General features: G+C 41.2%; 2 protein-coding genes across 3 annotated transcripts; one reads left to right on the top strand and one right to left on the bottom strand.

Annotated features, from left to right (window-relative positions):
- Positions 1-1,135: 1,135 nt before the first annotated feature.
- On the bottom strand, positions 1,136-6,694 carry LOC117550061 (transmembrane protein 151B). Its single transcript, XM_034222356.1, has 2 exons — positions 6,081-6,694; positions 1,136-3,936 (listed from the first exon to the last, which is right to left on the bottom strand). Exons 1-2 carry the CDS (start codon positions 6,201-6,203, stop codon positions 2,323-2,325), a joined length of 1,737 nt encoding a protein of 578 aa, XP_034078247.1. The 5' UTR covers positions 6,204-6,694; the 3' UTR covers positions 1,136-2,322.
- Positions 6,695-6,749: 55 nt separating this feature from the next.
- On the top strand, positions 6,750-26,567 carry rpap1 (RNA polymerase II associated protein 1). Of its 2 annotated transcripts, none has more exons than XM_034222588.1 (27): positions 6,750-6,807; positions 7,504-7,703; positions 7,894-8,042; positions 8,287-8,379; positions 8,548-8,716; positions 9,042-9,188; positions 9,360-9,587; positions 11,002-11,117; positions 11,242-11,340; positions 12,004-12,105; positions 12,187-12,354; positions 12,845-13,024; positions 13,135-13,269; positions 13,419-13,589; positions 14,353-14,510; positions 15,887-16,057; positions 16,142-16,337; positions 17,797-17,906; positions 18,080-18,266; positions 18,651-18,797; positions 20,611-20,753; positions 21,466-21,895; positions 22,420-22,538; positions 22,629-22,860; positions 22,974-23,150; positions 24,009-24,065; positions 25,812-26,567. In XM_034222588.1, exons 2-27 carry the CDS (start codon positions 7,508-7,510, stop codon positions 25,968-25,970), a joined length of 4,239 nt encoding a protein of 1,412 aa, XP_034078479.1. In that variant the 5' UTR covers positions 6,750-6,807; positions 7,504-7,507; the 3' UTR covers positions 25,971-26,567. The 2 variants fall into 2 exon arrangements, with proteins under 2 accessions (XP_034078479.1, XP_034078480.1); XM_034222589.1 differs by having other exon boundaries at positions 6,773-7,010.
- The last annotated feature ends 886 nt before the right edge of the window (positions 26,568-27,453 follow it).

Raw genomic sequence — 27,453 nt, 5'->3', positions numbered from 1 at the left:
TATTTACTCATTCACTGTAGGACAGTACAATGTTGAGTTGTTGTACTAACATGTATATTTACAATATACTTAACTACATTTTCAAGGCTTTACTTTTTGTTAGTTTTAACAATTATATGAACAAAATGAAGAAAAATACCGACTATTACTATTATTATAACAACAAACAAATAAACCAACAAAATAAATGAATATGTCAGTGACTTATTCAGACCAATGTCTGGGTATACTTGAGTGACTGACATAATTGTTTAGTCACAAATGTGAGATAATCAAAAGTAACAATTACAATTAATATCTTATACACATAATGGATTTGTATTAATATTTTTTAAACAGTAGTTTAATATACTGTATGATATTATAACATTCTTCAATTAGTTTGGTCTGGTGGCCTGATATCCAAAAAACAAAATGTCTTGTTTCATTTTTCGGTTTGTCTAAATACGTTTATATATTTTGAAATCGTGAAGATAACAATATTTCAGGTCCCAGAGAATGGTGACGACTTGCCTAACCAGAAAAAGGGGGATTTGAGATGTTATTCACAAAAACATGTCATACTTCTTTTCTTCCCTCTTATTTTTTTATTTACATCCTGTATGTTGCCTAGATGACACTCGAACAACACGCTTTAAAGCTTTTGATTTCATAAATGGTTTATTTAAACCAACAACCCTCCGTCTAGAAACAACAATGGAAAGCTAAGGTTTGTCTGAATGTCAGTGTTTCTTTGTAGTTGTACATTTGTACTTGAGTCTGAGAGTGTCTGACATCGTCTCCTCACATCAAAGATCACAGGAGAAACTTAGCTCACTCCTTCCAATTCATTTTCAGTATGAACACACACAAGGATGTGCATTCGTTAGCAACCTTAAACTAAAATAAAAAAACGTGCCACATGCAGTGATATAAATTATGCATTTCATTAAAGTGAATTAAACCCCCACAATCCTGTCCTGTTAGATGACTCATCATACTATTTTCATATTTTTTCGCATTTGAAAGTACTTGCTTCAATCTGACAACTTATACAATCATTTTTGAGTATTTTTTTATTGCTAACACACGTCTTTGGTTTCACTATTAATCAACTAAAAAAGACAATACATTTAGTAACAACATGCAACTTCTAGTCTGAGATATGCCTCTAAGTTGCACACATCTTTAACATATAAAAACACCAACATAGTCAATGTAGAAACTGGTTAAGATTTGCATCATGTGTTTTTTCAGAAATATAAGAAACAGTGGGATGCAGAGGTCGTGCATTTTTCATGTATCAGTGTTGTGTGCACCATTTAGTTAAGTTTTTATTTGTGTCATCATACACACTGTAGTGTGAGTAGACAGAGTGTAGCTGCTACAAAGGCTGTATGACAATGCAGAGGTGATTTAGATACACGAGTACACCCTGCATTTCCCACATTTCACTGTAATAATATGGACATGTGCAATTCAATACTCTGACCTTTTGGTGACTTTGTTAAAAAATAGAGGTTTGTATTTAGAAGGATAGTTTATAATGCTTGTAGTGGGGTTTCATGAAGTACTTATCAATAGTCAGTGTATTACCTACAGAAGATGGCAGAGGTCACACCCCCAGTTGGGAGAAATAGGCCCACCTGATAACATCAATATCAGTATAAGTGAACAATATATTTTGAGTAGTTTCAGCGCTTAACCTGACTGCCCTTTCAGGTGAAGAACAGAAGCCGTCGTCCATGCCCTCTTCAAGGCCACCAAATTTAAGTGACAGAAACAACACATTTACCTTGCACAACACAGGAGTTGTTGGGCAACAGCTGCCTCGATTGGTTAGTAATTTGTATTATTGTGTAACTTTGGTTAATTTAGATTGACTAAAGTCACCCAATAACAGAGACTGACCGACAGTTACTAAGATGTATATTATATTATATGTAGTCTATGCCAGCATAGACTAGTCTGGTGGCTTTAAAGAGAGAAAAGATAACAGCTTCAGTTACCTGTAAAAAAGGGCAGTCGCCGGAAAGGTAAAGGGGTACAAAATATTCTATATGATTATTTTAGTTGGCTTAAATATGTTTTGATAATGGCACAACAGTTGGCTAAATTGCTTACATTTTTGCTACTCTGTGCCGACCCCATCTACTGTAGCTAATACACTCTGTGTGAATTATTCAATCGTACAACCCTACGTCCAACAATCAAAACTATCACCTTGAACCTTTTTTATATGTGGAATTTTTTGAAACAGCTCCATAAATCAAAAATGTCATTCTGTCTATAGAGCAAACATGTGAATCCATCTTGGCTCATCAATAAGTGTCCTAGTGTCCTTCACAGATCCGTCTCTACAAAGGACGACCCTCTTCGTATATAATATCGCCTCACTTCCCTCCCGTCCTCACCCCCACAGCCCTCAGGCCTATGCACGATGAGCACAGGGAAGAAGCGGGCGTCCCTATAGGTGGGCGGACTGTCGCTGAGGGCCAGCTGGCTGGAGTCAGACCTGCAGCACGGCTCCTCCACGCAGCAAGGGTCCGTCAGGTTGCTGCTGCGGCTCCCCCACAGAGCCATGGTGCGGTGGGAGCCGTACATGCGGCAGAGAGAGAAGCGGGAGGTGTCCGAGGAGAGGTGGGAGTGTAGCAGCGCTCCCCGGCAGGAGAAGATGGAGGAGCAGCTGGAGCTGGTGACGAACCTCCTCCTTCCTCCTCCATCACCTCCTTCAGTCGGCTCCCTGCATTGCTCGCAGTCCTCCTGGCTTTGCAGGGCGCCGTAACTCTGAGCAGTCTGGCTGCCCTCGAGGAGGAAGCCGTTTGAGGAGGAGTTGCATTCAGTGTCTGGTAAGGAGTTAGAGTCGGCTGTGCTCATGTTTATCAGTATAGCCTCAGAGTAGCTAGGGATCACCTGGCGGTTACAGCGTATGTGCCACTCCATCTCAGTGCTGTCCAGTGTGTCTACTCTGGGAATAACACACCCAGTATTAGGCGTGTCTTCATCGAGAGGAGACGGGCTGTACTCTAACCCGAATAGTTTCTCTATGCGGTAGTGCACATAGGCAGTGCGGTACTCTATCAGCACTCTCAGAGGCCACGACAGCATGAGCAGAGCTGCCAGCCAGAAGGCGACCTGCGAGCTGTACCAAGGCAACCGGTCAGGGTCCACATAGGCTATCAGGTTTTCTCTGAAGTCCACGTTCTTCAGCTGCATGCCCTCCCTGGCCTCCATGTAATCGTCCAAACCCTCGATTTCAGAGAAGAACCTGGCTCTCTGGTTGAGGTAATCGTTTTCTGGCCCGGCCTCTGTGAAGCTGAAACATTTAGTGAAGCGCAGGCGAGTCGCCGGAAGTCCCTCCAAGCCCATGAGGTCACATGACACATCTTTCATCCCGCAGCGGCCGAAGTCAAACTCTCCCTCGGCCACATGCGTGTTCACCCTCTCATGGTACACCTGCATGGTGGTGTAGGCGTCTCCATTGCGATATCGAGTGACCTGACGGGTCCGACGGACAAAGTGGTAGCTGATGGCCTTCCACCAAATGCAGGGTTGGGCCTGTCTCATGCGCAGCATGCGCTCGTACACGCTGTCCACGTCTGCTTTGCTCTGCAGCTCGCTCCTCGCTCTGCAGTGCCAGCACTCCACCATGTATAAGACGTAGAGCATGAGCAGGAAGGCCAGAGGGATGTAGATGTAGCCGTCAGAGCAGGGGCTATCATGGTAGATCATTGAGTGTCCGCTGACACCCATCCCAGAGGCGCCCCGCAGGGAGGAGGTGAACGAGGCCGAGAATGAGGAGGTGAGGGCCGAATTGAAGCTGATTTTGGTGACCCGGGTCAGCTGGCACCAGGCCACGGCGCCCAGGCAGCTGTACATGAGCAGAGAGAGCAGCAGGCAGCGCCAATGGGACTCCCGGCACACACAGGAACCGAGGGACTGCTTCACAGGATGCTGCTGCAGAGAGAGAGAAAGAGTAATGAGGAAAAGGCACTCAGAGCAATGAGGCCATTAAACCTGGCAAGCAGTAGAAATGCAAATGAACGGGGCAGCACTGACCAGACTTTCCTATACCTAAGCATAAAGTAAATCAAAATAAAGAAAGCGCAGTGGAGTTCACTCAACCACGTAGTGTCCCTGGGAGGCTGTGAGTCAAAGCAGCCGACATAAATAAACATAAGGTGTTTTCACACATCTATCTCTGAAATTAATTGAATTTATATTGCCTGAGGGAGAAATGTGCTACTACATTTGACACAGTAATATTCCAGGGTAACACTATTCGAAATGAAAACCCAATGGTAGAAATTAGTCATGCAACTAATGAATGTTTCTATTATCGATGTTTCTGCAGATTGTATACTAGATTCATCCATTAATGTCAGAAATAGTGAAAATGTCCATCACAGTTTTTGCCCAATATTATGTATTTTCAAATTTCATTTTGACTCAAATGTATTGACTCATATTTAACGTAACTATATCTAATTTGAGCTATCTCTGGGCGTTCTGCTGCATACGTAGTCTTTTTTAATATTTTCAATTATTGTATTATTTTGACTTGAGTAAAATTTGAAATACTATTGTACAGCATGTTCTTTATGTTTTTATTGGATTGTTGTCTATAGATAAGTTGCATTTTCTGCTTATGTTGTGGGCTTTTTCGTCTTTTACCCAAGAAATAAATCGAAATATTTCTCCCAGCACAGCTTAAAACAAACACACATGTTGAAGTATTCAGATTTTTTTCAAGCATCTCTGCTCTACACGTATCTGCTGAGTATTTGGTGGATAGCTCGGGGCAGAGAAACAGAAAGTGCTCACACTTGCAATACTGACCACAGGTTTAATTGTCCCATTCACACTTGCCTAAAGCTATTTAATCAGTAACACAAACTGTAAAATATGCTGGTGCGTAACCCTTTATCATTACAGAGATCAAAATATTGCAACATTTAATGTGTGAATCTTCAAGGAGGCTAGTTTAGGAATTCAAAATAAATGTGATCCCACCTTCAAAAAATGTTTTCTCCAAAAGACTATGATATTCTTTGATATTTTGTCCTGATCTTGTGGTGGCCATGCTCCTCATGAGATCCTGTGTTCTTGTTGGCTACCTCTGGTGTTTTATGGAGTGAAGCAATTTATGCTGACAACCAGCCCATCCATTACTGCGCTGACACAGGGGTGGGATGTCTCTTTGCTGGTTCCACCTCGGTTATGTATGGGGAAAACAGGGATGCATGTCTTTAGTACCAGAAGATGGACTTTCCAGTTGTCCAGGCTTTCTGACTGCAGATTGGACAGATTGTAACACTGTTAGATGATGTTGTTTTATCATGTTTGTAAATGCAAATCTAGCCCTTCAATTTAACGTTAAACTAATTTAACTAAATATGCGGGCAGATGCATATCTGCAGTAGGAATTAGCCGTTACATGGACACTGGATCTGATGTAAGACAACTCGTGCTCTCTTACTATCTGTGCATGGCTGGCTGCACAGAGCCAGTCCCCCAGATGGAATCAAAGTAATAACTCTATGACAGTAAAGTCTGAGGGCATGAAGGAGCAAACACAGACATGCATCTAAAGATCAACACTTAAAATCATGGATATGACTTTATTTATTTATTATTGTATATTATACAATATTTGCAGCTTAAGAACTCTCTTTAGGAATAAATTGAATGCATTATGAGAATATCTATCCATGGATTCTTGTGTCACTGAAATTGATTCTTCTCACGAGCAGAGAGGCTGTTTGGCTGCAGGTGGAAGGTTGCACTGAGAGGATGTCAATCCTCTCTCAGTGCAAGTACTCCGGTGTGAACGCGCCTATAATAAAGGATTTATGTTTCAAGAGGACACAGAGATCCGAATGCATAGGATATAAATCCAAATTTGGAAGGAATTTTATACAATAAGCTTGATGAACTTGCATCTTCAATTGGGCTTATTTGCATTGCACAACAACAATGTTTATGGATCAGAATGTATTTTAATTATTAAAAGTAATCAATTGATCAGAACTATTCATAGCTGATATTTCAAAGGCTTTTGTTCAAAATTCTAAATGAACGTGAGGTATGTGTACACCTACCTCCTCCGGGACATCACTCTCTGCCGGTGAGTCCTGCTCATCCTCCTGCTCCTCTTCCTCAGCCTCAGTGAGAGCAGCGTTGACCGCCGTGGCCTCCGCAGAGTCCGGCTCGGAGGAGAGCATGCTGCACTTTTTCGCATGTCAGAGACAGATTATAAACTCACTCCTTTTTCTTCACTTGCACTAGCTGTCTTGCTCCCCCTTTGTGCGCCCCCTTCAGCTCCACGGCGTCTGGGCCGGAGCCAGCGGGCTGCTGCTGCTGCACGGAGCGGGGGTCCCGCGGTGGTCCCGCCTGGCCGGGCACAAGGGGGCGGGGTTGAGGGATTTCACCGCAGCAAAGACAGCAGCAGTTAACCATGATGCAGTCGGCGAGCTTGTTGTCAGTGGCCAGTTTAAATTACCTAATTACATCCATAAATTACTGCACAATGTTCATCCAGATGCACGAGCGTTCTACGCGTTACACGACATAAAATAGCGACGATTCGTTAAACTGTTCACCGAAAATGCAGATAAAAGGCGTATGCTTTCTAAGACATAAAATTACCTAAGAATATTTAGGATAAGGGGGTTGTTGAGGAAAAAATGTCGAGGTCGCTTCGCTTTCCTGTCTATCTATCCTGGTGGAGCTTTTGTTTTGAAGGTGCAGCGGGGTGTCACATTAAAAATCTTCCGTGTTGGTCAAACGAGAGTTGTGTATCACCACGGAACCAGCACTCAACTGAAGGTTAGCTTGCACAAATGTGACATATTTTAACACAATAAAGACTTCAACATTTTAATTAAAATGTTTGGTGTTGAGTTGGATAACTTTAGCTTTCGCTGAGTGAGGTTTGAGATTTCAAGCTAACGTTAAATGTTCCGTTCAGCCCCGGTGCGTGCTGATGTAAACTAACCTACACGTGAAAACGGGAAAGCAACACTAAACAGGTAGCTAGTGAGCTAATGTGAGACATAAGTAATTTATTTGTTTAAGTTGTTAAAGTCGGTAGTTTTCTGTCATTTTTACACTACTAGATAACGGGAGTTACGCTTAAGATTATTAGCCATGCTTAATGTATCCTCACGTTACCCAAAAGTATAGAGAGATAAGTTAATATTGAATTGACAGTATTTTCTTAAAATGATTATGTTCAATATGCCAGAATGGAATTCAAATGTCTATGTATCTGTCAACAATGGCGTAACACAGTTATTTTGTGGGCAGCTTTGGGCCCCTAAATCATCACAACGTATCACTCCTATATCCTATACTACTATACTCGTGTCAAAGTCGGTTTCCTCCACTGTAACGGCTAGGTCAGGTAATGCCAAATGTTGGAGAGGTTGGATTCATGTACCAGTATAGAGAGACACAAACGGATAGGGGAAATTAGAGTTTGTCAAAAAAAACGTCTTTATAATCATCTTTTGTGTCTTTCAGAGTGATGTTGCGGCGTCCTAAGCCAACTGACTCTGAGGCAGACGTCCTCAGAGATCAGGAGAAGTTTCTGACCTCTGGTGCTCCGTCTGCTGCCAGTGTGGTCCGCCGTCCTGACAAGAGGAGAGGCGAGGCTGGAGGAGGAGGGGAGCATAACGGGAAGAGTGATGAAGAAAGACAGAAAGATGTTGTCACTATAGAAGGTAAGAGATCGGTCTGTTTTAAAAATAATTGTAACAACTAATTGACAATGTTCCTTAAACTCTAAATGAGGCATGGTAGTAGTCAACATTAATAATTTACACACTTCTCCGAGTGGACTATATCTATCAATCAAACTTTTTTTGTACACCGTACATACAATTATTTAAATATCTTCTATGTTTCTTCAAGATCTTCCAGACGAACTCCCGTCTCTGACGCCAGCCCCTCCGAAGAAGTCTCGCTTCAAAACTGGTTGTGTCACTTTTGAGGATGAGGATGCTGGGGAGAGGCTGGACAAATATGACACTCACGTCAGCGCTGTGCTCTCCAGGATCGTTGTAAGTACTTGTTGTTAAATATGAGAGTGGGAAGTTTAAATCAGTGACTGTATGCTAAATGAAATAGCCTATTTTCTCTGTTGGACATATTTAGGTATACATACATACATCCAGTTTGTCCCTTACACTTTGTTGAACTGCTTTTTTCAGTTATCCAAGCTGGCTGATATCATATTTAGCTTGACAGTTTGAAATATCATAATGTTTTACTGGCCGAATCAATAACATTATTATTTGTTTTCAGGAGAGAGATACCAGCTCGACTCCAATATCTCTACCAGCATTTACAGGCATAGCTTTTCCCAAAGTAATGCACCGCTCAGAAAACAGCAGTCAGGTAAAAAGTTATTATTCCTATTCTTTATCAAAAGGTGTGATTCTGAGTCTTAAAGTGTCTAAGACAATTTAACCATAAAGCTAAAACACACGAAGAAATATCTGTATGTACAGAAATACTGCATTCATTTTAATTCTATTGTTAAATGTTATTCTTGCTTACTACTAGGTGCAACAATCTTCAGCTGGTGGAAAGAAGAGTATCTTTGCTCTTCAGATTGCAGCTCAGAGACTCAAGGAGGGAAAGGCACCTTTACATTGTGAACCTAAAGCTCCCCACACACCTGAACACAAAGAGCAGAACCTGCAGCCTGAGAGCAGCATGGATACAGATGACAGTAAGTAAATGCGATTCATCTCATAAAGTGAAGTGTAGGATCTGTAGGATATGTAGGATCCTCTGGTGGTCAGTTGAATGGATCCCAGGGAAATACAGAAACAAAATGACAAACTTTGAAACCAATTCTATTTGAATAAATCAATACCTTTTTATACCTTGCAGTGCTCTGGAGTTTTGGATGTTTGGATCACACAAATAGAAAGATTACTACGTGGCTAGTACTGGAATCTATTACCAAATAGAAGGATAGTACTGCCATAGTTGGCGTTAAAAAAATCTATCTAGCCCTCTTCACATTACATTTTTCCTCTCTCTCCTTCCAGGTCCCAGCCTGCTCTCTGGTAAGGGGCTCGGGGTCCCAGACATCTCAGGAGAGACGATGAGGATCCACAGGGAGAACCAGGAGAAGCTCCAGACCATGTCCAAGTCTGAGATACTAGAGGAGCAGAGGAGACTTTTAACTCAGCTCGGTAGGCAATGATGTTGTCCACATGATAGTTAAATAAAATGATATACAGTATGTTGTGATGAAGACATGATATGTTGTTGAGTTTATATCTTATCTAGTAAAATACACGAGAACTTTTTTTCTTCTTTTTGTTGGTACTTCTTCTTTTAACAAGATTATTTCCGCTTCCCAGATCCTACACTGGTGAACTTTGTTAGGTCTCGAAAAGCCAAGAGCGTCCCGTCCTCTGCCTCCGCATCTGAAAAACAACCCCAGGGCAAAAGTAGCAGGGACAATTTTCCTCTTGAAAATCTGAGCAGAGAGTCAGACTCCTCCAGCGCATCTCTGCCACTTCAGAAACCCCAGGAAGTAGAGATGGAAGGAGAGGAAGTGCCACCACAACCACCACCTGCTGTGAGAGGTACGATGTATTCAAAACCTTTTTATCTGGTCAGTTGTTCCTGATCCCCTGCATGTGAATGACTACGCTATATTATATTTCATATCTCGTTCATCCTCCTTATCATCTATTTAAATTACTGTGGTGTAATAGAATGAAAAACATTATCTTACAACTTTTTTCACTCCATATATTGAACAATTGTTGATGATCCTCCCAGTGAAAAGCATGTATCTCCAGATATGGGGATTTTAAAGGTTAATGATGAACTGAAGGGTGACATTTTACATTCTCTTACTTATTAAGAGAAATAACTCATTTAAAAAGCCTCTAGATTAGCTGGAATAAGCATCGTCACAAAGATCAAAAGCTTTTTTTCTCTGACATTACTATTATTATTTATTACATTTTATTTTGTACACCCCTGGACATAATTACTGCACTTTATTCCTTATTCCTACATAAGTATGTATGCTGCGTGTATTTCTTGTCTTATGTTGTTTTTGTTTTGATGGCACCTTTTAAAAGGGAGAAGCTTTTCTTCTTTCATTGTACATGTATAATGACATTAAATGATTCTATTCTATCCGTGGTTCTCAAAAACAGGGTGAATATTCAAGAATAACTGAAATTGTTACCTTGTTGCTTAGACAGTCAAATTATTCAACTAGAGGCATATTTTGAGGAAAAAGTCATCTGTGTGTCTTCATCTCCCTCTTGATGTATCTTCCTCACCTGATGCTCCCTGCTCTCCCTCTCCTCTTCCTCTCAAGCATCCCTTCTCTGATTGTATAATTAATTTGTGATGATTCTGCTGCATGGATAAAATCCCGACATTAAGCTGGTCATTGACTTCACTTTGTGTGATTAGCAGAAAGGCCGGACTGAGCCAGAAGTAGCCACTCACTGCAATTAAGTTACTGCAGATCATTCAAAGAAAACTCCCAGCTCAGTGTTCCTCATGGAGTTTTTATCATCTTTTGTCCACCTCATCTTGTTTTTAAATTAAGCCTTAGTTGACTTAGTTGTCAGGTCTTTATTCTTGCAACAAAAACTAAAAAATACATGCAGGATTGTTTTCGTCCACGTTGAACATTTTCTTGCTTTTAATGAGAGATCGTTTTTGTCCGTATTGATCTGTTGTGACATGTGTGGTCTCCCCAGAATTCATATTTGTGTATTAAAGCAGATTTACTTTAACTGGAGAATAGAAACATCTGCACCCCTACTGAAAATGTATCTCTAATGTCTTCAGGAGGAAGCACATGTGCTGTTACTGTGCTTTCATATAGTCAGTAATCACTAGTTTGTGTTTACAGTTGTAAAGTAGTGGGAGTTCTCTATCTGGGCTGGCTAAAACAGACGACAGTTGTACCAAATTAAACTTCACACATGATTGCTAAGACTTGCTGTTTCCTTCTCTGTGTGAATCTAGAGCAGGATCTGCTGCTGAAGCCTCAGAAGACATGGGTCCACATGGATAAGGCGGAACCGGAGAAGCTGGAGTGGATGAAAGACTTGCCTGCACCCAGAAGGAAAGGAACCAAGAAGGTGCAGAGATATGTCTTACAATACCAGTGGATGACATTTTCATTGATTTAAATTCAAATCTTGTATTTAAATACGATTTTCTGCATTGAGTCAACACATTGTGTGTTTCTGTTTCCGGATGCAGGCCATGCAAGCTCGGTTTGACTTTGCAGGGACTTTGATTCCACCAACGCAGGATCTGCCCACTCATTTGGGCCTGCACCACCACGGAGAGGAGCCTGAGGTCAGTAGAGAATACATAACAAACTATTTTATAAAATATATAGAACATCTTTAGTAGGGCTGCTCGATTATGGCAAAAATCATAATCTCGATTATTTGGGTCAATAATTGTAATTGCGATTATTAAATGCGATTATTCATTATTCATTTTTTTAACAGTATGTTTTTAACAGTTGATTACCCTGAACTTTAAGTATAATTCAACTGAAAAACCAAAAAAAAAAATATATATATAAAAAATACTAATAATAAAAAAATAATCGTTTTATTTCGATTATGTTGTTTTCGTAATCGTTGCCAGCCATAATCGTAATCGCGATTATAATACGATGAATTGAGCAGCCCTAATCTTTAGGTCTATTCACGATGTTCCTTTGTATTTAAGATAGCTTTTAAGAAACTCAATAGAAGCTCAAATGTAAGAAAACATATTTGGATCAGCCATAGTGATTTGCTTATGTCTATTTTCTAATGTAAAATGATTGAATACATGTTCTAGTTATTATTTAGGTCGTTTCACTGTGACAGCCCAAAATATCTTTGAAAAAGGGAAGCGGTATCTAGACTAAACACCTAATTATTGTTAAAGGTTATCATTTTAAGATGAGGCTCCAGGTATTTTCTTTAAAGTATTTGTACTCTAACATTGGTGACTTCTCCTCAGCGGGCAGGGTACTCCCTGCAGGAGCTCTTCCTGCTGTCTCGGAGTCAGCTGATCCAGCAGAGGACTCTAGCCATCAGCACTCTGGCTAACATCCTCTCAAAGGTACACAAACAAACACACACACTGTTGCTGCAGAGGCAAATTACTTTAGTTACTCATGTGGGTTAATTTCTTCCTCTGTAGGCCCGTACCGGGGAGTACCTGTCTGTCCTGAAAGGCAGCATGGTGTCCACTCTGTTCGACGCCGGGCTGCTCTTCCTGCTGCGCTTCGCCCTGGACGACGGTGTGGAGGGAGTGATGTCTGCAGCTGTGCATGCGCTCAAAGCTCTTCTCGTCTGTGAAGAGGATGAAGTAAGGACACTTGAAAAGTATAACAGCGTGTCATTAACCTTTGTGCATCACTTGGGACACTTGAAATATAAATGTGTTTATCATTGTGATCGTGTTAATGCATTTGGGCATAGATTTCGGCAAGAATATTACCTTTTTCTTTCCTCAAAATTATGAAAGTTTAAGTTCCTATAACAAAGCCATGCAGCCAAAACACAGACACTCAAACCCTTAAGTTTTCATTAAGGTCTTCAGAACAACTTTTTGGGATGCACATTGAACAGCCTTTAGTCTTTTTCATATTATTGTATCATTTAATCTGCAAATACTCACCTGAATCTGATTAGGAAGTGATTGCGTAGAGTGCAAGATCACAGTAAAGTTTTTCACAAACTGAAAAGGAAAAATGGTTTGTTGAAGACAGGATAGACTTCGGTTGTCTGTTAAAGTTATTTTGTATTCCAGTCCAATGTCTATCCTTCTTGTTCATTTCTAAATGTTGCCCTCTCAGGAGTGTTTGGACTGCACCTTCTCCTGGTTCCGCGGCCTGGCCTCCTTCCCTCTGCTTCCATCTACTCAGGAGGAGGAAGAAGAGGAAGATGCAGAGCTGCCAGAAAATATGAAGTTCACAGCTAAGGAGAGGGAGGAGAGGAAGAAAGATCATGATGTGGCAAGGCAGGATGTTGTCAAGGTAAACATTTGGCTTTGGCTTTTTCAGATGTGTTGCATATTGTAAATGTTAAAAAGTTCCGTAGATGAAGGATTGGAGGATAATTTCTGTGATTCCTGTCTGTGTTTCAGGGCCTGCTCAAGATGAAACTGCTCCAGAGGCTGCGTTACATCCTTGAGGTGGTCCGACCGTCTCCTCCTGTGGTCCAGAACATCCTGCAGATCCTGACTCGTATCGCCAGGCACTCCTCTTCCTCTGCCACCCAGGTAAAACCCAGCCACTTAAATACACAGAATGATAACAAATAAATATTGTGCATAAGGAGGACTGTTACAATAAGTCCCACCTTGGCTATATTCAAACATTCATAGCACCCAAACATTGCCAGATTCAATAAAATGTATTTTCCTCTCAGGTGCTCAACTGTCCTCGCTTGATGGAGACGGTGCTGTCAGAGTTCCTTCCCTCTTCCTGGACCACGCCATCTTCTCCTCTTCCTCAGTCTGTTTACGGACTCCCACTGGCCAGTGCCATGAAGCTGTTGCGAGTATTAGCTACCTCTGGCAGACATGCCTGTGCCAGACTGGTAAGGGCAGCTGTGGAATTTATTAGGGCAGAACAGTATAATGGACTGATTATTTATTAGACTAACTTTGTTTTAGTAGTTGTTTTGCTTACTTGATTAACTGTGTCAATACTGCTAATGCCTTTCACATATGAAAGTATCAAGTGATGTGGGAATAATGGAGACACCTTTCTCTATTGATCATGCCAGTGGCGTAACTATCGACGGTGCAGCCGGGGCAACGCACCGGGGCCCAGAGCCGGCCAGGGGCCCATGCAAAAACATTTTTTGGGCCCCAATGGCATTGACCGCTTCACGCAGTCTTCAAAGTAACCAAGCAACCTAAATTAATTAGTAATTTGTCTGTCCAATGACCTTGCTCCCTTTCATGTCATGTGATACTTTGCGTGACGAGCAAACCGTTTAATCAACCTGTACTGTACTGTAGCTAGCAGCAGCAAGTTCGGCAGCATTATAAAAAATGTAATAGCTTGCATTTATAATGTACAGCAAACCAAAGCACAAGAGCGGCCAATCATAACGGCCAATCATAACCTTGTTACGCCACTGGATCATGCTCAAGTCATTTGTTTTGCATAGTACCGTATGTGCATGGGTCTGAAATCTAACATCTGGGATCACTTATAGTTGTGACCGTCTGTAAAATGCAAAAATCACAATTAATGTTGAGTATAAAATAATAATACTATGAAATACTGCTCTTATTATTCCACTATTCCCACATGTATAAGTATTCTTGGCGCATATTTCTCTCTTCCTCCAGTTCAACTATTTTGGTGTGAAGGAGCGTCTGCCTTGCCTGCTGAGTGTGGACCCCAGTGAGCTTCTGCTGGAACCTGCAGAGGCCCTCAGGATCACCACTGAGGCCCTCAGGCTGTGGGCTGTGGCAGCCGGCTATGGCCAGGCCTGCAAACTATACATGTGAGTACACACATTCAAGCTGAGGGTTAAACTCAAAAAAGGAAATGTGCTGACGCTCAATGAAGACAATAATAATAATAAAAGAAGAAGGTTTGATGGCGTTGTAAAGAAGCGTGGGATCATGGGAGTTGCAGTAACAGTTGAAGTCAGCTTCTCCTCACATCATTATTTGCAGTTACTATCAACCAAACAGAGACGCTAACTAAAACTGTTAAAAACAAGGAATAAATCAGCAACCAGGTATTTCTCCAACACTGCTCGCCTATTTTTCTGACCATTTAAAGATCACCTATTTTAGCAAAATCCACTTTTTCATGACTTGTATACATGAATACCCTTCTGTGTAAATACATTCTGAAAGTTTCATGAAAAAAAATTCTCTCTCTTTTTGTCCTGATCCATTTATATAAAATCTTGTCTGAAAATTAGCTGATCAGATTTTGGCCACTTTGTGATGTCATAACTATTTTTTGGCTTGTGTAACCATTAACCAATCACCAACCAATGTAACCCCCACCACCTTATCAACTGAATCTCCTCCTAGAGCACCATTGTGTTCTTTTTAACCAAATATCTCTCAGAGGGGTGTGGGGAGTGGCTCCTTATTTAAAGGGGACCTATCATGCAAAATGCACTTGTGTACGTCTTTTATACATGAATATGTGTCCCCGGTGTGTCAGGGAACTCACCAAGTGTCAGAAAACACAACCCTCTCTCTTTTCCTCCATACCCAAATCTCTAAAAACGGGGCTGCAACGGATCTGATACAGATTGATACAGATTTGAAATATCTCTGACATCAGAAACGAGGAGCTCCGCCCATATGGGCAACTCTCCACCTATCAGGGGAATGAGAGGTTGCCGTGGTATGGTAACAGCATGGTAACAGCATGGTAACATGACGCTCGTGCCTCGCCCCCCTCCTTTGCAGGGGGACGTGGTCAGCTGCAGCTCATTTGCCACATAATCAGCCCTTGTGAAGACAGGGCTGGAATACAGCAAATAGAGCGAAATGAGGCATGGCTCAAATGCATGATCTGTTTGGTATTTTGAAAAAAAAACTTCACAGACATGTTTTATATAGGTATGGCCCTACAATATATTATTCAAATATAGCATGATAGGTCCACTTTAATTAACAGACCCAGAATCAGCACTTTTGAAACGGGGCTGAAACAGAGGGGTTTATGGGATGCTCCAAAGCATGATCTGTTTTGGTATTTCGAGTCAAACATTTCAGAGACATGTTTTGTATATAACTGAGAACTATAATATATTGATGAACAAGAGTTAAATAGGGGACCTTTAAGATTGACACCCCATAGTCCTCTCTTCTGCTCATCTTTCATGACTGTACTGTCCTTGTGTTCCCACAGAGATCTGTATCCAAGCTTAGCGAAGTCGTTACAGTCGTTTCACAAAGTCCTGGCCCCCTCAGACCCTCTCCTGCCGCTGCAGCTCCAGAGGGTCCTGGCTCTGCTCTGTCTGCTCACACAGGTCACACACACTGCCGGCTGCCACCAGGAGCTGCAGGCCGGCATGGTCAGGTACGGAGGAAGATTAAAGAGGGTTTTATAAAATCTTCACACAACTTGAATCCCTTTTATCCACATGTTATGCTTTCTGTTTAGCTCCCAGGGACAAGAGTGCCCCCCTCCTCCTCCAGTGACTTGGGGTCATGTCACAGGGTTGCAGGCATCCTTGTTGGGACATCTGAAGGGTTTTGTGAAGAGCCTTGATAACCCTGTTCAGCAGGAGAGCAGCCTGGCAGTGATACCAGCTTACCTGACCTACTTAGAGGCTTACTACCATCAACTCTCCAGACAGGTACCACTCACTGCTGCGTTAGGGCATTTAATAGTTAATGTTTGATTATAAAAGTACAGTTGAATGAACATAGTTTCATATATGTTAATGTGTGCTGAAAGTTAAAACAAATTGCAATAAGCCATGAAAATTGCAAATCAGTGCATCTCTGTTTGTTATACCAAGAACAATTTTGAAAATTGATAGGACATTGAATTCACAACTATATTTCAGGAAATCTATCAATATCAACATGGATGAACTTTGCAAAGCTCCATTAAGTACATAACAAATGGAACACAAATAATCATTAGATCAAGCTTAGTGCCAACAAAATGTAACAAAGGACAGTAAATGCAAAATGTGAAGCAAATGTTTTAGGGCCGGGACTCGATTAAAAAAATTAATCTAATTAATTAGAGGCTTTGTAATTAATTAATCGAAATTAATCGCATTTTTAATCACATATAAATATTTGACCTGAGAACAGTGAGAAGCAATTTTTTTCACATGGATTTTAGTATACCCTTAGGCGCATTCACACCGCAGTACTTTTCCCACAAAGGTTCATGAGAATTTAGTTCATGAGAACTCTTTGAACCGGGGTGGATTAGGCAAATGAAGCCGATGACGTCACTTCTTCTTCTTCTGCTTTGGGTTTACTGGCAGGCCGCAAACCACTTCACGGCGTATACTGCCGCCCAAAGTCCCCGGAGTTGGGGACTGGCTTCAGTAGAAGCTGCTGGGAGTCCCAGCAGCCTTCCGAGTAAATCGCCAGAACGCCGACACCTCCTCATCTCCACCGCTCCCATGTTTTATTTTGTGTTGCCATAAGTTAGTCTCTCTGCGTTTCTGCGCTGGGCTAATAATGCTAATGCGAGGATAATAAAATGGCGGCTTCACAAAACTTTTTGGGAGTTTTACGGGGCGTGGTTTGCAATCCGCCCAGCCAATCAGAAATATAGCTATTTTCTCACAAGAGAGCCGTACCCGTGGGGGTAAAAAGGGGGTAAAAAGGTTCTCATGAACTAATTTTAGTACCGGCTCTTTTTGGTGTGAACGCGATAAAAGAGGCTAACGTCCACGCTAGCTTCCACGCTAGCTGCTATATGTTTTTGCATTGAGGTGATACTTGAGGCTTGATGTGCTGCGGTGATATGCGAATTCCTTTTTGCATAATTTGCACACAACCGTGCTCTTATCGACGCTTCCATCCGTCCGTTTTTTAAAACAACATTTCCCACTATTGTTCACTGTGGTTTGTTGTTGTCTGAAGTCATGAACGTTAGTTGGTGCTCCAGTATAATCGGTACGCCTGAAACTCATCCAGTGAGAAACGTTCCGCGGTGCAAAAATAAGTGCGATTAAAATGCGTTAATTTTTTTAACGCGTTAATTTTTGTGTGATTAATTAATCTTAATTAACGCTTTAAAGTCCCGGCCCTAGTTTTAACTAACATGAGTTCATTACTCTTCCTCAGAGCTGTTTCAAGCCAGTAGACACTCTTCAGGAGCTGGAGCGTCTGACGTCTGAGGTTCTCCTCCCGCTGCTGTCCCACCATGCTGTTCAGAGACTGGTGAAGAACCTAAAGTATGTCTGAATTACCGTGAGACCGGCAAAGCCATTATAGCTCTTATAGCTCTATTTTTTGTATTGTCCCATACTGACAATATAGATGGAAATGTTCACAGTACTGTCTCAGGGTTCATTTGTTGACAGCTTTTTCTATTGTTATTCACTTTATTCTCTTTTTTATACACCAGGTCTTCCTCAGTAGTGTGTCACGATCAGTCCAGTCCTGAGCTGACTCCCAGCCTCCCTGGTTTGGCGTGCTCAGGGTGGAGGGACCGCCCGGGGCTCGTTGCTCCCAGCTCCCCCTTCCCCCTCCTCACAGGCCTGGGGCTGCTGCTGGAAACCATCACAGGCATCCACAAAGGCCTCAGCTGCAAGGTAAAGTTGAATCACTTCAGTATTTTTTTTAATGAAAGGACAGGGACAAACAACAAGAGCCACGAAAAAAAGAACATGATGTTTTCTTTTATACCAATAAAGGCTTTGTTTGCCTCCTCTTGGCAGTGCGCATGTTGTTCTATCCCTGAATCAGGAACAAGTCATGTTGAATATATGTATTTAACCCCATAGAACACTCTCTGTCCTTTTTCAACCCTTGCCTCGGATAAGGAAGAACTCTCTCACACAAACCCACAAATATACAGGAACTTCTAAGTTACTTAATATATTTTGCTGCCATCTTGTGGTGAAATAGACAAAGTCCCATGTAGTTAATCTAATGTTTTCCCTTTTCTGTGTTTGACTTTCTCTCCCTCTTTGTAGTTCGCTGCTCTCCTCCTGTCAGAGCCTGTGGTTGGTTACCTGCGTTGTTGCAGTCAGGCCACGCCCACCCTGTCTCACACCGGAGCCTGGCTATTCCGTCATGAACACCACCTCCTCTACCTGCTGCTGCAGCTGGCCCACAGACTGGTAGGCTTCACCTTGGATCAGAAACAGTCTTGTGATACATCGAGTTTAGTCTCTGTTGCATTGTCTTCTGTGACCAACTGCCAATGTTTCAGGTTGTGGTGGTTTCTGTCAGATACCAAATCCAGGTCCTAATATTAATGGCTCATAACACTTCCTTATTTTTGTCTGTTTTCGTGCAGAATATTTTAATCAATTTCATATTTGCCACATAACATTATTTCCTATTGTGAGACATTCATCCATTATCAGGAATTGATAGGGGAATTGATTCAATCTTGCATACAAGAATTAAGGATCATTTATTGTAACAAACGGTTGCACAACGAAATGCAGTTTTAGTCCATTTATTCTACACAAAAAATCAAGACATGCCTAAACAAATGAATAACATGCATTTGTTTTTCATTTGCATAATAGTAGCATGACTAAATTGAGTATTTATTCAATATATGATCATATTAATTACTATCAGCCATCAAAACTCATACTACAGGCTTAGTGTGATACAAAAAGGAACTTACACTGAGGCCTTATTCCTCTTTCTGTTATTCATCCTGTGAAGCATTTACTATTATGGGCTGTTTTCATCAACTTTTTTTGTATACATTCTGTTTATTTGGGTGATTTCCAGTATCTAAGTGTTGTCCTAGCAGCCTCTGAGATGCCTAACATGATTACTGAAAATGTTCCACTTGATTATTTATGTATTTGGGGTCTGTCCCATAATAGACGTAGTGTCCGAGAGACTTCACATCAAAATGCTCAAGTTCTATAATTGTTCCCCAGAAGGGATGTACTCATGGGCTTTCCCAAACCGTGTATGAAAGTGCCTGTGTCTTTCTGACATTTCGAACACATACAGTATTTATGTTGATTACATCTATTTTATTGAGTCTTGCTGGTGTCCAATAATATCTTCGCATTGTTTTCCTAATTGGATAATTTTCCGTTGAACTTCCCTTATGTATTATTGTTTATTATTTGTTGCCATTTCCCTTGCCCCTTTACAGACCCGACTGTAACTCTTTCTCCCACAATATTTTAAGGTTCTTACAGTCATTGCTCAACAGTTGGTTGGTCTGTTTTGTAAATTATAGAAGCATGTGTGGAGAAGTCTTAATGTAACTTCTATCATTAGGTTGAATCCTCAAGGTCATACACCTCCTGATCTGAACAGATGAATTAGATTACATTTTCAGAGTAAGACACAAACACACCAGCGTCATATCAGCAAAAGAACATATCCCATTAAGATGCCACTTCTTCCTTTATGCTTGCACTGCTTACCCCATGCTAATCATAACGTTTTGCCACAAGGTAGAATACAATTTAACAACAAAAACAATGTAATGCTTCTTTACAGTGTACGTATGTATTCTGGTCCAGATTGCTTTGGAGTGAGACATGATGACATTCAATACATAATGCGAACACTTATGAACAACTAAATCAAAATGATAACTTTAACTGACTATTTATGTTCGAGTGTTATTGCTATTGTTATTGCTATTTGGCCAATTTTTTTTTATAGAAATCCAGTATAATCATGAGTCTTGTAACCCTAGACGTTCTTGACCATAGGGCAGCACATTTTACACACTTGACCTTCACATTAACCATCCCCCATAGTGTGAGCATAGTTGTCCCGCCACTTATCGAAATGAATTTCATTTTGTTTTGTAGCACTGGTTCAGAATTTAATGTAGGTATGCCTTCCACATTCCAGCTTTGTTTAATTCCAAAGTGTTTCATGTAAGATTGTATTTTGGACAATTCTGATCTTTTCACCTCATAAAACATTGGCTTCTTTCAGGTGTCCATTGACCCAGAAGTAGCCAAGTACGCCTCGCTGTACCACCAGGTGGCGCTGGTTCTGCTGCCCTGGTTGTTACCTGGCAGTGAATATCTGGGACATGAACTGCTGTCCACCATCATCTTCAGCAAGGACTTTATATCGTAAGCTTACATTTACTTTACTTAGTTTGAACACTATCAAATACATCTCGTCCAAAGTATTGCTAAATGCCGGAAAAATACGGCAGATTATTTTTTACTATTCATAGTCACAGGTAAAATGAGACTGAGGGGATGCAAAGAAGAGTACAACAACAAGAGGCATTAGGAAAAATAAACAAGATATGATAAATAAGTAAAGAGTAAAAAGCTAAATATGTAAGGCTACATTTTTATCAAGCAGGTTATCATTGCAAAGAAAACCCAGGCAGGGCGAACCGCTGCACCAGATTACTGCCTATTACATTACATGTTACTTGTTAGACGCTTTTATCCAAAGCGACTTACATACTCAATACTGTGGGCAATCCCCACAGGAGCAATTTGGGGTGAAGTGTCTTGCCCAGGGACACAACAACATGCTGACTGCAGTGGGGTTTGAACCTGTGACCCCCTGATCCCAACACCAAGGCTCTATCCACTGCGCCACACGCCTCAGGGCTACTCTTTAAACAAATCACTCATTTGAAACAAAAGATAGATTTTGAAATGGATTTGATTGATTATAAAAGGATTTTATCAATTCTCATTGGTGGAAATGACCAATCAAAATCAACTCCTTAACTTTGTAATTAAGATAAGAGAATATTCAATTTCCACCAAAAGTGTAGTTCCTCCTGTATACTCAGTTGATATGAATTTGTTTGCTTTCTAGTGAGGGCCACAGCGGAGGACCTGAGGCAGTGGAGCTGGGGGAGCTGAAGCTCCAGGACGAGACACACAGCTCCTCCCCCTCTCTGCAGACGGTCGGAGCTCTGCTGAGAGAGGCCTGCGTCCAGCTGCCCTCCATCCGAGGCTGCTTCCTCACTCAGCTGGCGTACCTGGAGTCGTCCGTGCTGACGTCCCGGGACGCTCTCCTCGGCCGCAGCCCCTGGATCAGCTCCCACCTCCTCCCCGAGCTCACCGGTCCCACTGTGCCATCCGATTGGCCCTACCTCCCGCTCGTCAGCCTGTATGAGAGGACAGGGTCGTCGGACGGTGGAGGGTTGGGGGTGGAGGAACTCCCTCAGTGGGCTCTGCAGGCCGTCACCCATTGTCTGCAGTGGCTGCTGCTGCTGGAGGTCTGGAGGGAGGAGGCACTGAAGGTACAGACTGACAGCCTTCTTCACTCTGACACCTCTCTGTCATGTATGTACATGTGTGCACCTATACCTGTGTTCCAATGCATGTGTTTATTCGTACTGTTAGTGTATTCAAAATATCTATAAACAGAGTGGAAAACTGATTTTCCCCTGGGGGATCAATACAAGTTCATCTTAATGTTTATCTTAAGTCAAATATGTCAATTGTATTCTATTTAAAACCTTTTTTTATTACAATTCTATGCTAGCTATGCAACCATGCAAAAAGCAATGCCCAGTATCCCATTTAAAGTTACTTAATGTTCTGAAGCTTGATGGAGTTGGTGACTTCCAGTCTTTGAGAAGTACTTGTATTTGTATAGATTGATTAATCAAATATAATTGTGAATTTTTGCCCAAATAATAATATACCTTCATGTATAAAAACTTCTAATCAATAATACAGATCCTGTTGTAGTCAATCATCTCTTCTGGTGGGTCTATATTGTTGTAGTATCTAACCTCCAGAACATGTTGTCATGTTGCAGGTGATCCCTCCTGTCGCCAAGCTCGCCCGCCTGTCCTGTGTGTTCCTGTGCTCCAGTGACCTGTTCCTGGAGAGACCTGTGCAGAAACTGACCTGGGGTCTGTTCAGGCTCCTGACCAGGTCTGAACATGTTTGAGCCTTTGTTCTTTCCTTGCAAAACCTACATTTAGCACAGAGAACAGAGTTAAAACAAATCTCTTCCATTATCAGGCGATCCAGGCTGGACTCTTTGGACCTGGACGTCCCTCCTCCGGGTCTCGCCTCCTTCCAGGACCTGTACACGGCTCTTCTGAACCAGTACGAGGCTGTGTCCTTTGGAGACCGGCTCTTTGGCAGCTGGTTGTTGTTACCCCTGCAGAGGAGGTACAGCGCCACCATGAGGCTGGCTGTGTTCGGGGAACATGTGGGAATGCTGAGGTCCCTGGGAGTCACTCTGGAACAGGTAATGATGAGGAGGCTTTTTCATGGGCTTTCACAATATCAACACAAACGTTCTATAATTATTTAACTTTTGATTTGGAACGATTACTTATCTCTCTGTGTCTTGATTCGTAGCTCTCCATCCCTATCGAGCGGTTCACCTCTCCCCCTGAAGACTCCCTCCCTCTCCTCAATCTCTACTTCCGCTCTCTGGTCACAGGGACCCTGAAGCCCCGCTGGTGTCCGCTCTTATACGTGGTTACCTTGTCTCACGTCAACTCCTTCATCTTCTCTCAGGACGCTGCAGCACAGGTAGAGCAGTGTATAGCAAACAGGCCAAACAGGATGAAGTCTGCTTGTCTATCAACTGAATAACGGAAAAAATGACTTGCTCAGTTTACTTGAAACTTGTTAGAAAAACCCTTACATTTTAGAAAAGATCCAAAAAAAGCAGCAGATACAACGGTTATGTTTCACGTTCGTTAAACATTGAATGATGGCATTTGTGCTGCATTTATGAATGTCATAAACTCCCCACTGGAAAATGTTACAACTCGGAAACAATAATTACCACGTTGTTTAAATCTCAGAGCAATGCATATAAAAAAAATGTTGTAGCGTCCATGTTGTCTCCTCACTACGACATGAAGCTCAAAGCAGATTAGAAACGGGCTATTTGATTGGCCTTGGATATCTGGTTTATGTTTTGTGGCTTTTTAAATCAACCACAGGGAAACCTGGGGCAAATCCAGAACATGCAGCATCTGCACTGAATAGGAAATGTGATTATTGGGAAGTGTTAAACGGGTTTATGGGGATTTCTGCGCATTTTATGCACAATAGAAAATAAGCTAGCTGATTTTACGTGTCATGTGTTATTGATAAACTGTCAAAGGAGCAACCTCCGAGTTTGTCTCACTTCACTTGGCACCTCAATATTCCTAATTGTGGATATAAGTCATGGTATGTGAGTTTTATTTTTGAACACCCTAGAATAAGAAACACATTCAGTGAGTCCAACTGTGTTTAAAAAGACAGTGTTTTTGAGCAGTTTAGCTGAAAGCGCAAATGCATGCAGGTGTGGAGTTTCTAAAGTAAACGCAGAGACGTGCGTCAGGGCAGAACATCAATGAAGCCTTTCATCTGTTAATCCCTTCGTCTCTTTTACAGGCGGTTGAAGCCGCACGACAAAGCATGCTGAGGAAGATCTACTACCTGACAGATGAGGTACATTTTCTGCTTTTTTTGTTGTTGCAATCAACAGTTTTTCTATCTGGCTGTCTCTGATGTCAAAAAGGCTGCGGAGTGTTTATTGAGTGTACCGACTCTTCTTTTCACCTCTGATGATGTTATCTCTACAATCCTCTTGTTTTTCACTTTTAATGATCAGCATGCCACTTTAAGCCCTGCAGTGATATCATGTCGAAACAGTGTGTGATTTTTACCTGAAGGCTTTTTTACACCAGTTGTTCCCAACGATTTTTGGTCAGCTTTCCCCCAACAGCCCTTCCAGGTCATAGAACATTGAACAAGAACATTTTACCGACATCATTTTCATTTTTCTACAGATATTTGCTGAATTGATCTTAAACTACATGTAATTTAACACTACTGCATCTACTGCACTTTACTGTATTTGTTCATACAGTAAAATTGATAATGTTGAGTTTGGTTTGATCCAGTATTTGGACATTTGAACCAATGATTAGTTTTCTATATTTCAACACTTATCCTTACAAGTGACCCGCTCAATCGATATTAGTCGGAAGTCGCAACGGCTCATTTCAAAATAAACGTGGATTTGCGTAAAAAAAATAGTTTTTCGGGGTTCAGGTGTTTTGTTTGATTTTAACAAAGTCTTGGCTTTCAGAATATGAAACTTTTATTTCCAAAATCACACAATAAATAAATGTTTGAATATTGTAAAGGGAAGATGACAGGCACCTCTCACTCGCACTCTGCTCTTCCGCAGCGCCCCCCCCTCCCTCTCGCTGAAATTATGAATGTAAGGTGTATAGTAATCCTAGATAACACGGCAGGGTCCGTGACAGTCTGTTTTCATCTGATTTCAAATAAACAAAGTCTTGGCTTTCAGAATATTAAACTTGTTTCGGCAAATTCAGATGATAAATACAGCTTTGAAGCTTGTAACGGCATAATTACAAGCGGAGAACGGAGTAACTTGACGTCACAGCAGGCACAACAACAGCCGGTGTTTCTCGTGAGTGTTTTCCCAGGGAAACAAACACAATACACACAAACGCAAAAATACACAAACACACACACACATACACACACATACACACACTCGCGAGCTTCCCCCAGACCAGTAAGCCAAACGAAAATATTTTCCCTCCGTACTACTTTGATAATTTGCTCCGCTAATAATCAATCAGATCGATCCAGAGAAGAGAAAACTTTCAAGGCCTTTTTCTCAAAATGATGACTCTGTAACAGTCATTATATAATGTGACATATTTTGCTTAATATTTGGAGTACAACAACAATCCTGATATCATTAGAAAGCTAGGCATCTCCTCTTTCCAACAGTGTATACAACTCAAAATGTATCTTCGGGTCAATGCGACTGATTCGATAGAGCAGGTCACATTTAAGCTATCTAATTCAACCATTTATTGATTCCCTTTAAGCTTTAGAATATAATGCATATCTGTAGATTTTACTACCTTAACTTTACTGAAATATGGTTTTGAATGCAGGACTTTCACTTGAAGTTTAGTAGTTTTACTTTGTGGTATTAGAACTTGTACTTTTCCACCTCTGCTTTAGCTAACTGGTTAGACTTATTTCCTCCCTTGCCAACTCATTTTTAAGTCCAGTAGTTAAGTGTTCTTGTGTTACAGCTGTATCAATAATGATTTTTCAGTGTTTGATGAGCTTCTCCTCAATCTTTTCACACTGCGCCCACCACCTATGCTCACCTCCTTTTCTTTCTCTTTGTCTCATTTCCAGGTGTTGAGGAACCACTTGCTTCTCTTCCGTCTGCCGCAACTGAACTCAGAGTTTGGCTTCGATATGTTCGAGCAGTTGCCTCCAATTAGAGCAAAACGTCTGGAGAGCATCCTCAGACTGCAGATCGGCAGCGATGACAAAGGTGACAGAAGGCAGTAGGCAGTGAAAAAATAAAATGGTAGTGAGCCAAAAACAGATCCAGAGAAGGGACAGTATGGGACTGTCAGGAAACCAAAGGAGAGACTAAGAGAAAGAGTGAGACATTGAAGAGACAAAATGTCGACCATAACATTTTCTGTGGCCTCTCTTCTCAGAGAAAACCTAATCTGAGGTAGATTTGGCCTGCTCGCAATGTTTAGCACTTATTTGAACCTGCTACACACATAACAAGGTTAGACTTCACAATCTAAGACTATATTTTACAGACCATCTGTTGACATTGTCTGTTTGTCATGTTATCTGAGGTCGCATGAACCCATCTGAACTAAACAAGCCCAGTCAAACTATAGGTTGAATATAAATGTTAAAAATGAAGTGTAGATGCAGCGAGGCTCAGGTTTTCATCTTTTCCTCTAATACCTTTCCTCTTAGCAGACTGGAGGGTTTACATGTTGAGATATTAGGACTTTCCAGTAGCGTGTGTCTAATGATCTTGAAAAACAGACCAGAGTCATTCTTGGCACCTCAGAGTAAAGATAAATGTTCTTCTTTACAAGTGCCTGAAATGTTCTAATAAAACATTTCCAGTTTGTGTAATGCCTTTTTATTCTTTAATCAAAATCACAGCAAATACAGCGTATAGTAATAGAATTAAACTGAGTCTGAAGGGCCTGTTCTTTATTGACAGTCGCTCCACGAATGCAAATGCATTGATTAAAATGGGGCAGCGCACATTTTGTTTTCATTGGTATAACCAAGTTAAAATGGGGTTAAAGACCCTCCAACATCTAGAGGGGGTCTCTTGGGATCGCTGGGACGGATTTTTCTCCGTGTCACTGATCAATCACACTCACATCACAGGTACTTCACATTTGATTTCCCTTGAAGCAGCTCATAAGGAGCCGGTGTGTTTCCAGTGTGTGTGCTTATACTTCCTCTGTTAGATAACACGTTCTACTGCATCACTTCAACCACTCCTCAGAGACTGACAGAGACAACTCTTTTCTTTACTGCTGTGTATAATATTCCACCTGGAATTGGTTATTTCAGATGTAACCTGAGGAGGTGAATATATTTGTGCATCAGCCTACTTATGCATTTTATAAATATTCTGAAAAATAAACTGAATTTATTTACCAGGCAACCTTGTCATTTAGGGTTTGGAGATTTTAATGGTTTAGATTCAAGATTCAAAGGTTTTATTGTCATATGCACAAAGCTACAGTGTAGAAATGGCAATGAAATTCTTCTGACCTGAGCTCCTCCAATAATACAACATATATAATAAAATACAAAATAAAAAGTAGTGCAAAAAAAATAATGTAAATAGAATATGATATGTACAAGAACAGAATATGAAATAAAATAATGTCAATTAAGACAAAATTAAATATGGTTTATTGCGTGGATAACTATTTATATAAATAAGTATATTGCAAGATGACAAACAGGAATGTTTATCGGGGCACTTGACAGAGCTCAG

Source organism: Gymnodraco acuticeps, unplaced genomic scaffold, assembly GCF_902827175.1.
Source record: "Gymnodraco acuticeps unplaced genomic scaffold, fGymAcu1.1, whole genome shotgun sequence".
Classification (NCBI taxonomy): domain Eukaryota; kingdom Metazoa; phylum Chordata; class Actinopteri; order Perciformes; family Bathydraconidae; genus Gymnodraco; species Gymnodraco acuticeps.
This window is presented reverse-complemented; position numbering and strand designations above follow the sequence as displayed.

What these genes read in the sequence shown, in the direction of transcription:
- LOC117550061 (XM_034222356.1), bottom strand. Translation starts at nt 6,203, where the DNA reads ATGCTCTCCTCCGAGCCGGACTCTGCGGAGGCCACGGCGGTCAACGCT. An exon ending in AGAGTGATGTCCCGGAGGAG is followed by an intron (nt 3,937 to 6,080) that starts GTAGGTGTACAC and finishes CTCTCTCTGCAG; the next exon opens with CAGCATCCTGTGAAGCAGTC.
- rpap1 (XM_034222588.1), top strand. Translation starts at nt 7,508, where the DNA reads ATGTTGCGGCGTCCTAAGCCAACTGACTCTGAGGCAGACGTCCTCAGA. An exon ending in GAAGGAAAGGAACCAAGAAG is followed by an intron (nt 11,118 to 11,241) that starts GTGCAGAGATAT and finishes TTCCGGATGCAG; the next exon opens with GCCATGCAAGCTCGGTTTGA. An exon ending in TGGCTAACATCCTCTCAAAG is followed by an intron (nt 12,106 to 12,186) that starts GTACACAAACAA and finishes CTTCCTCTGTAG; the next exon opens with GCCCGTACCGGGGAGTACCT.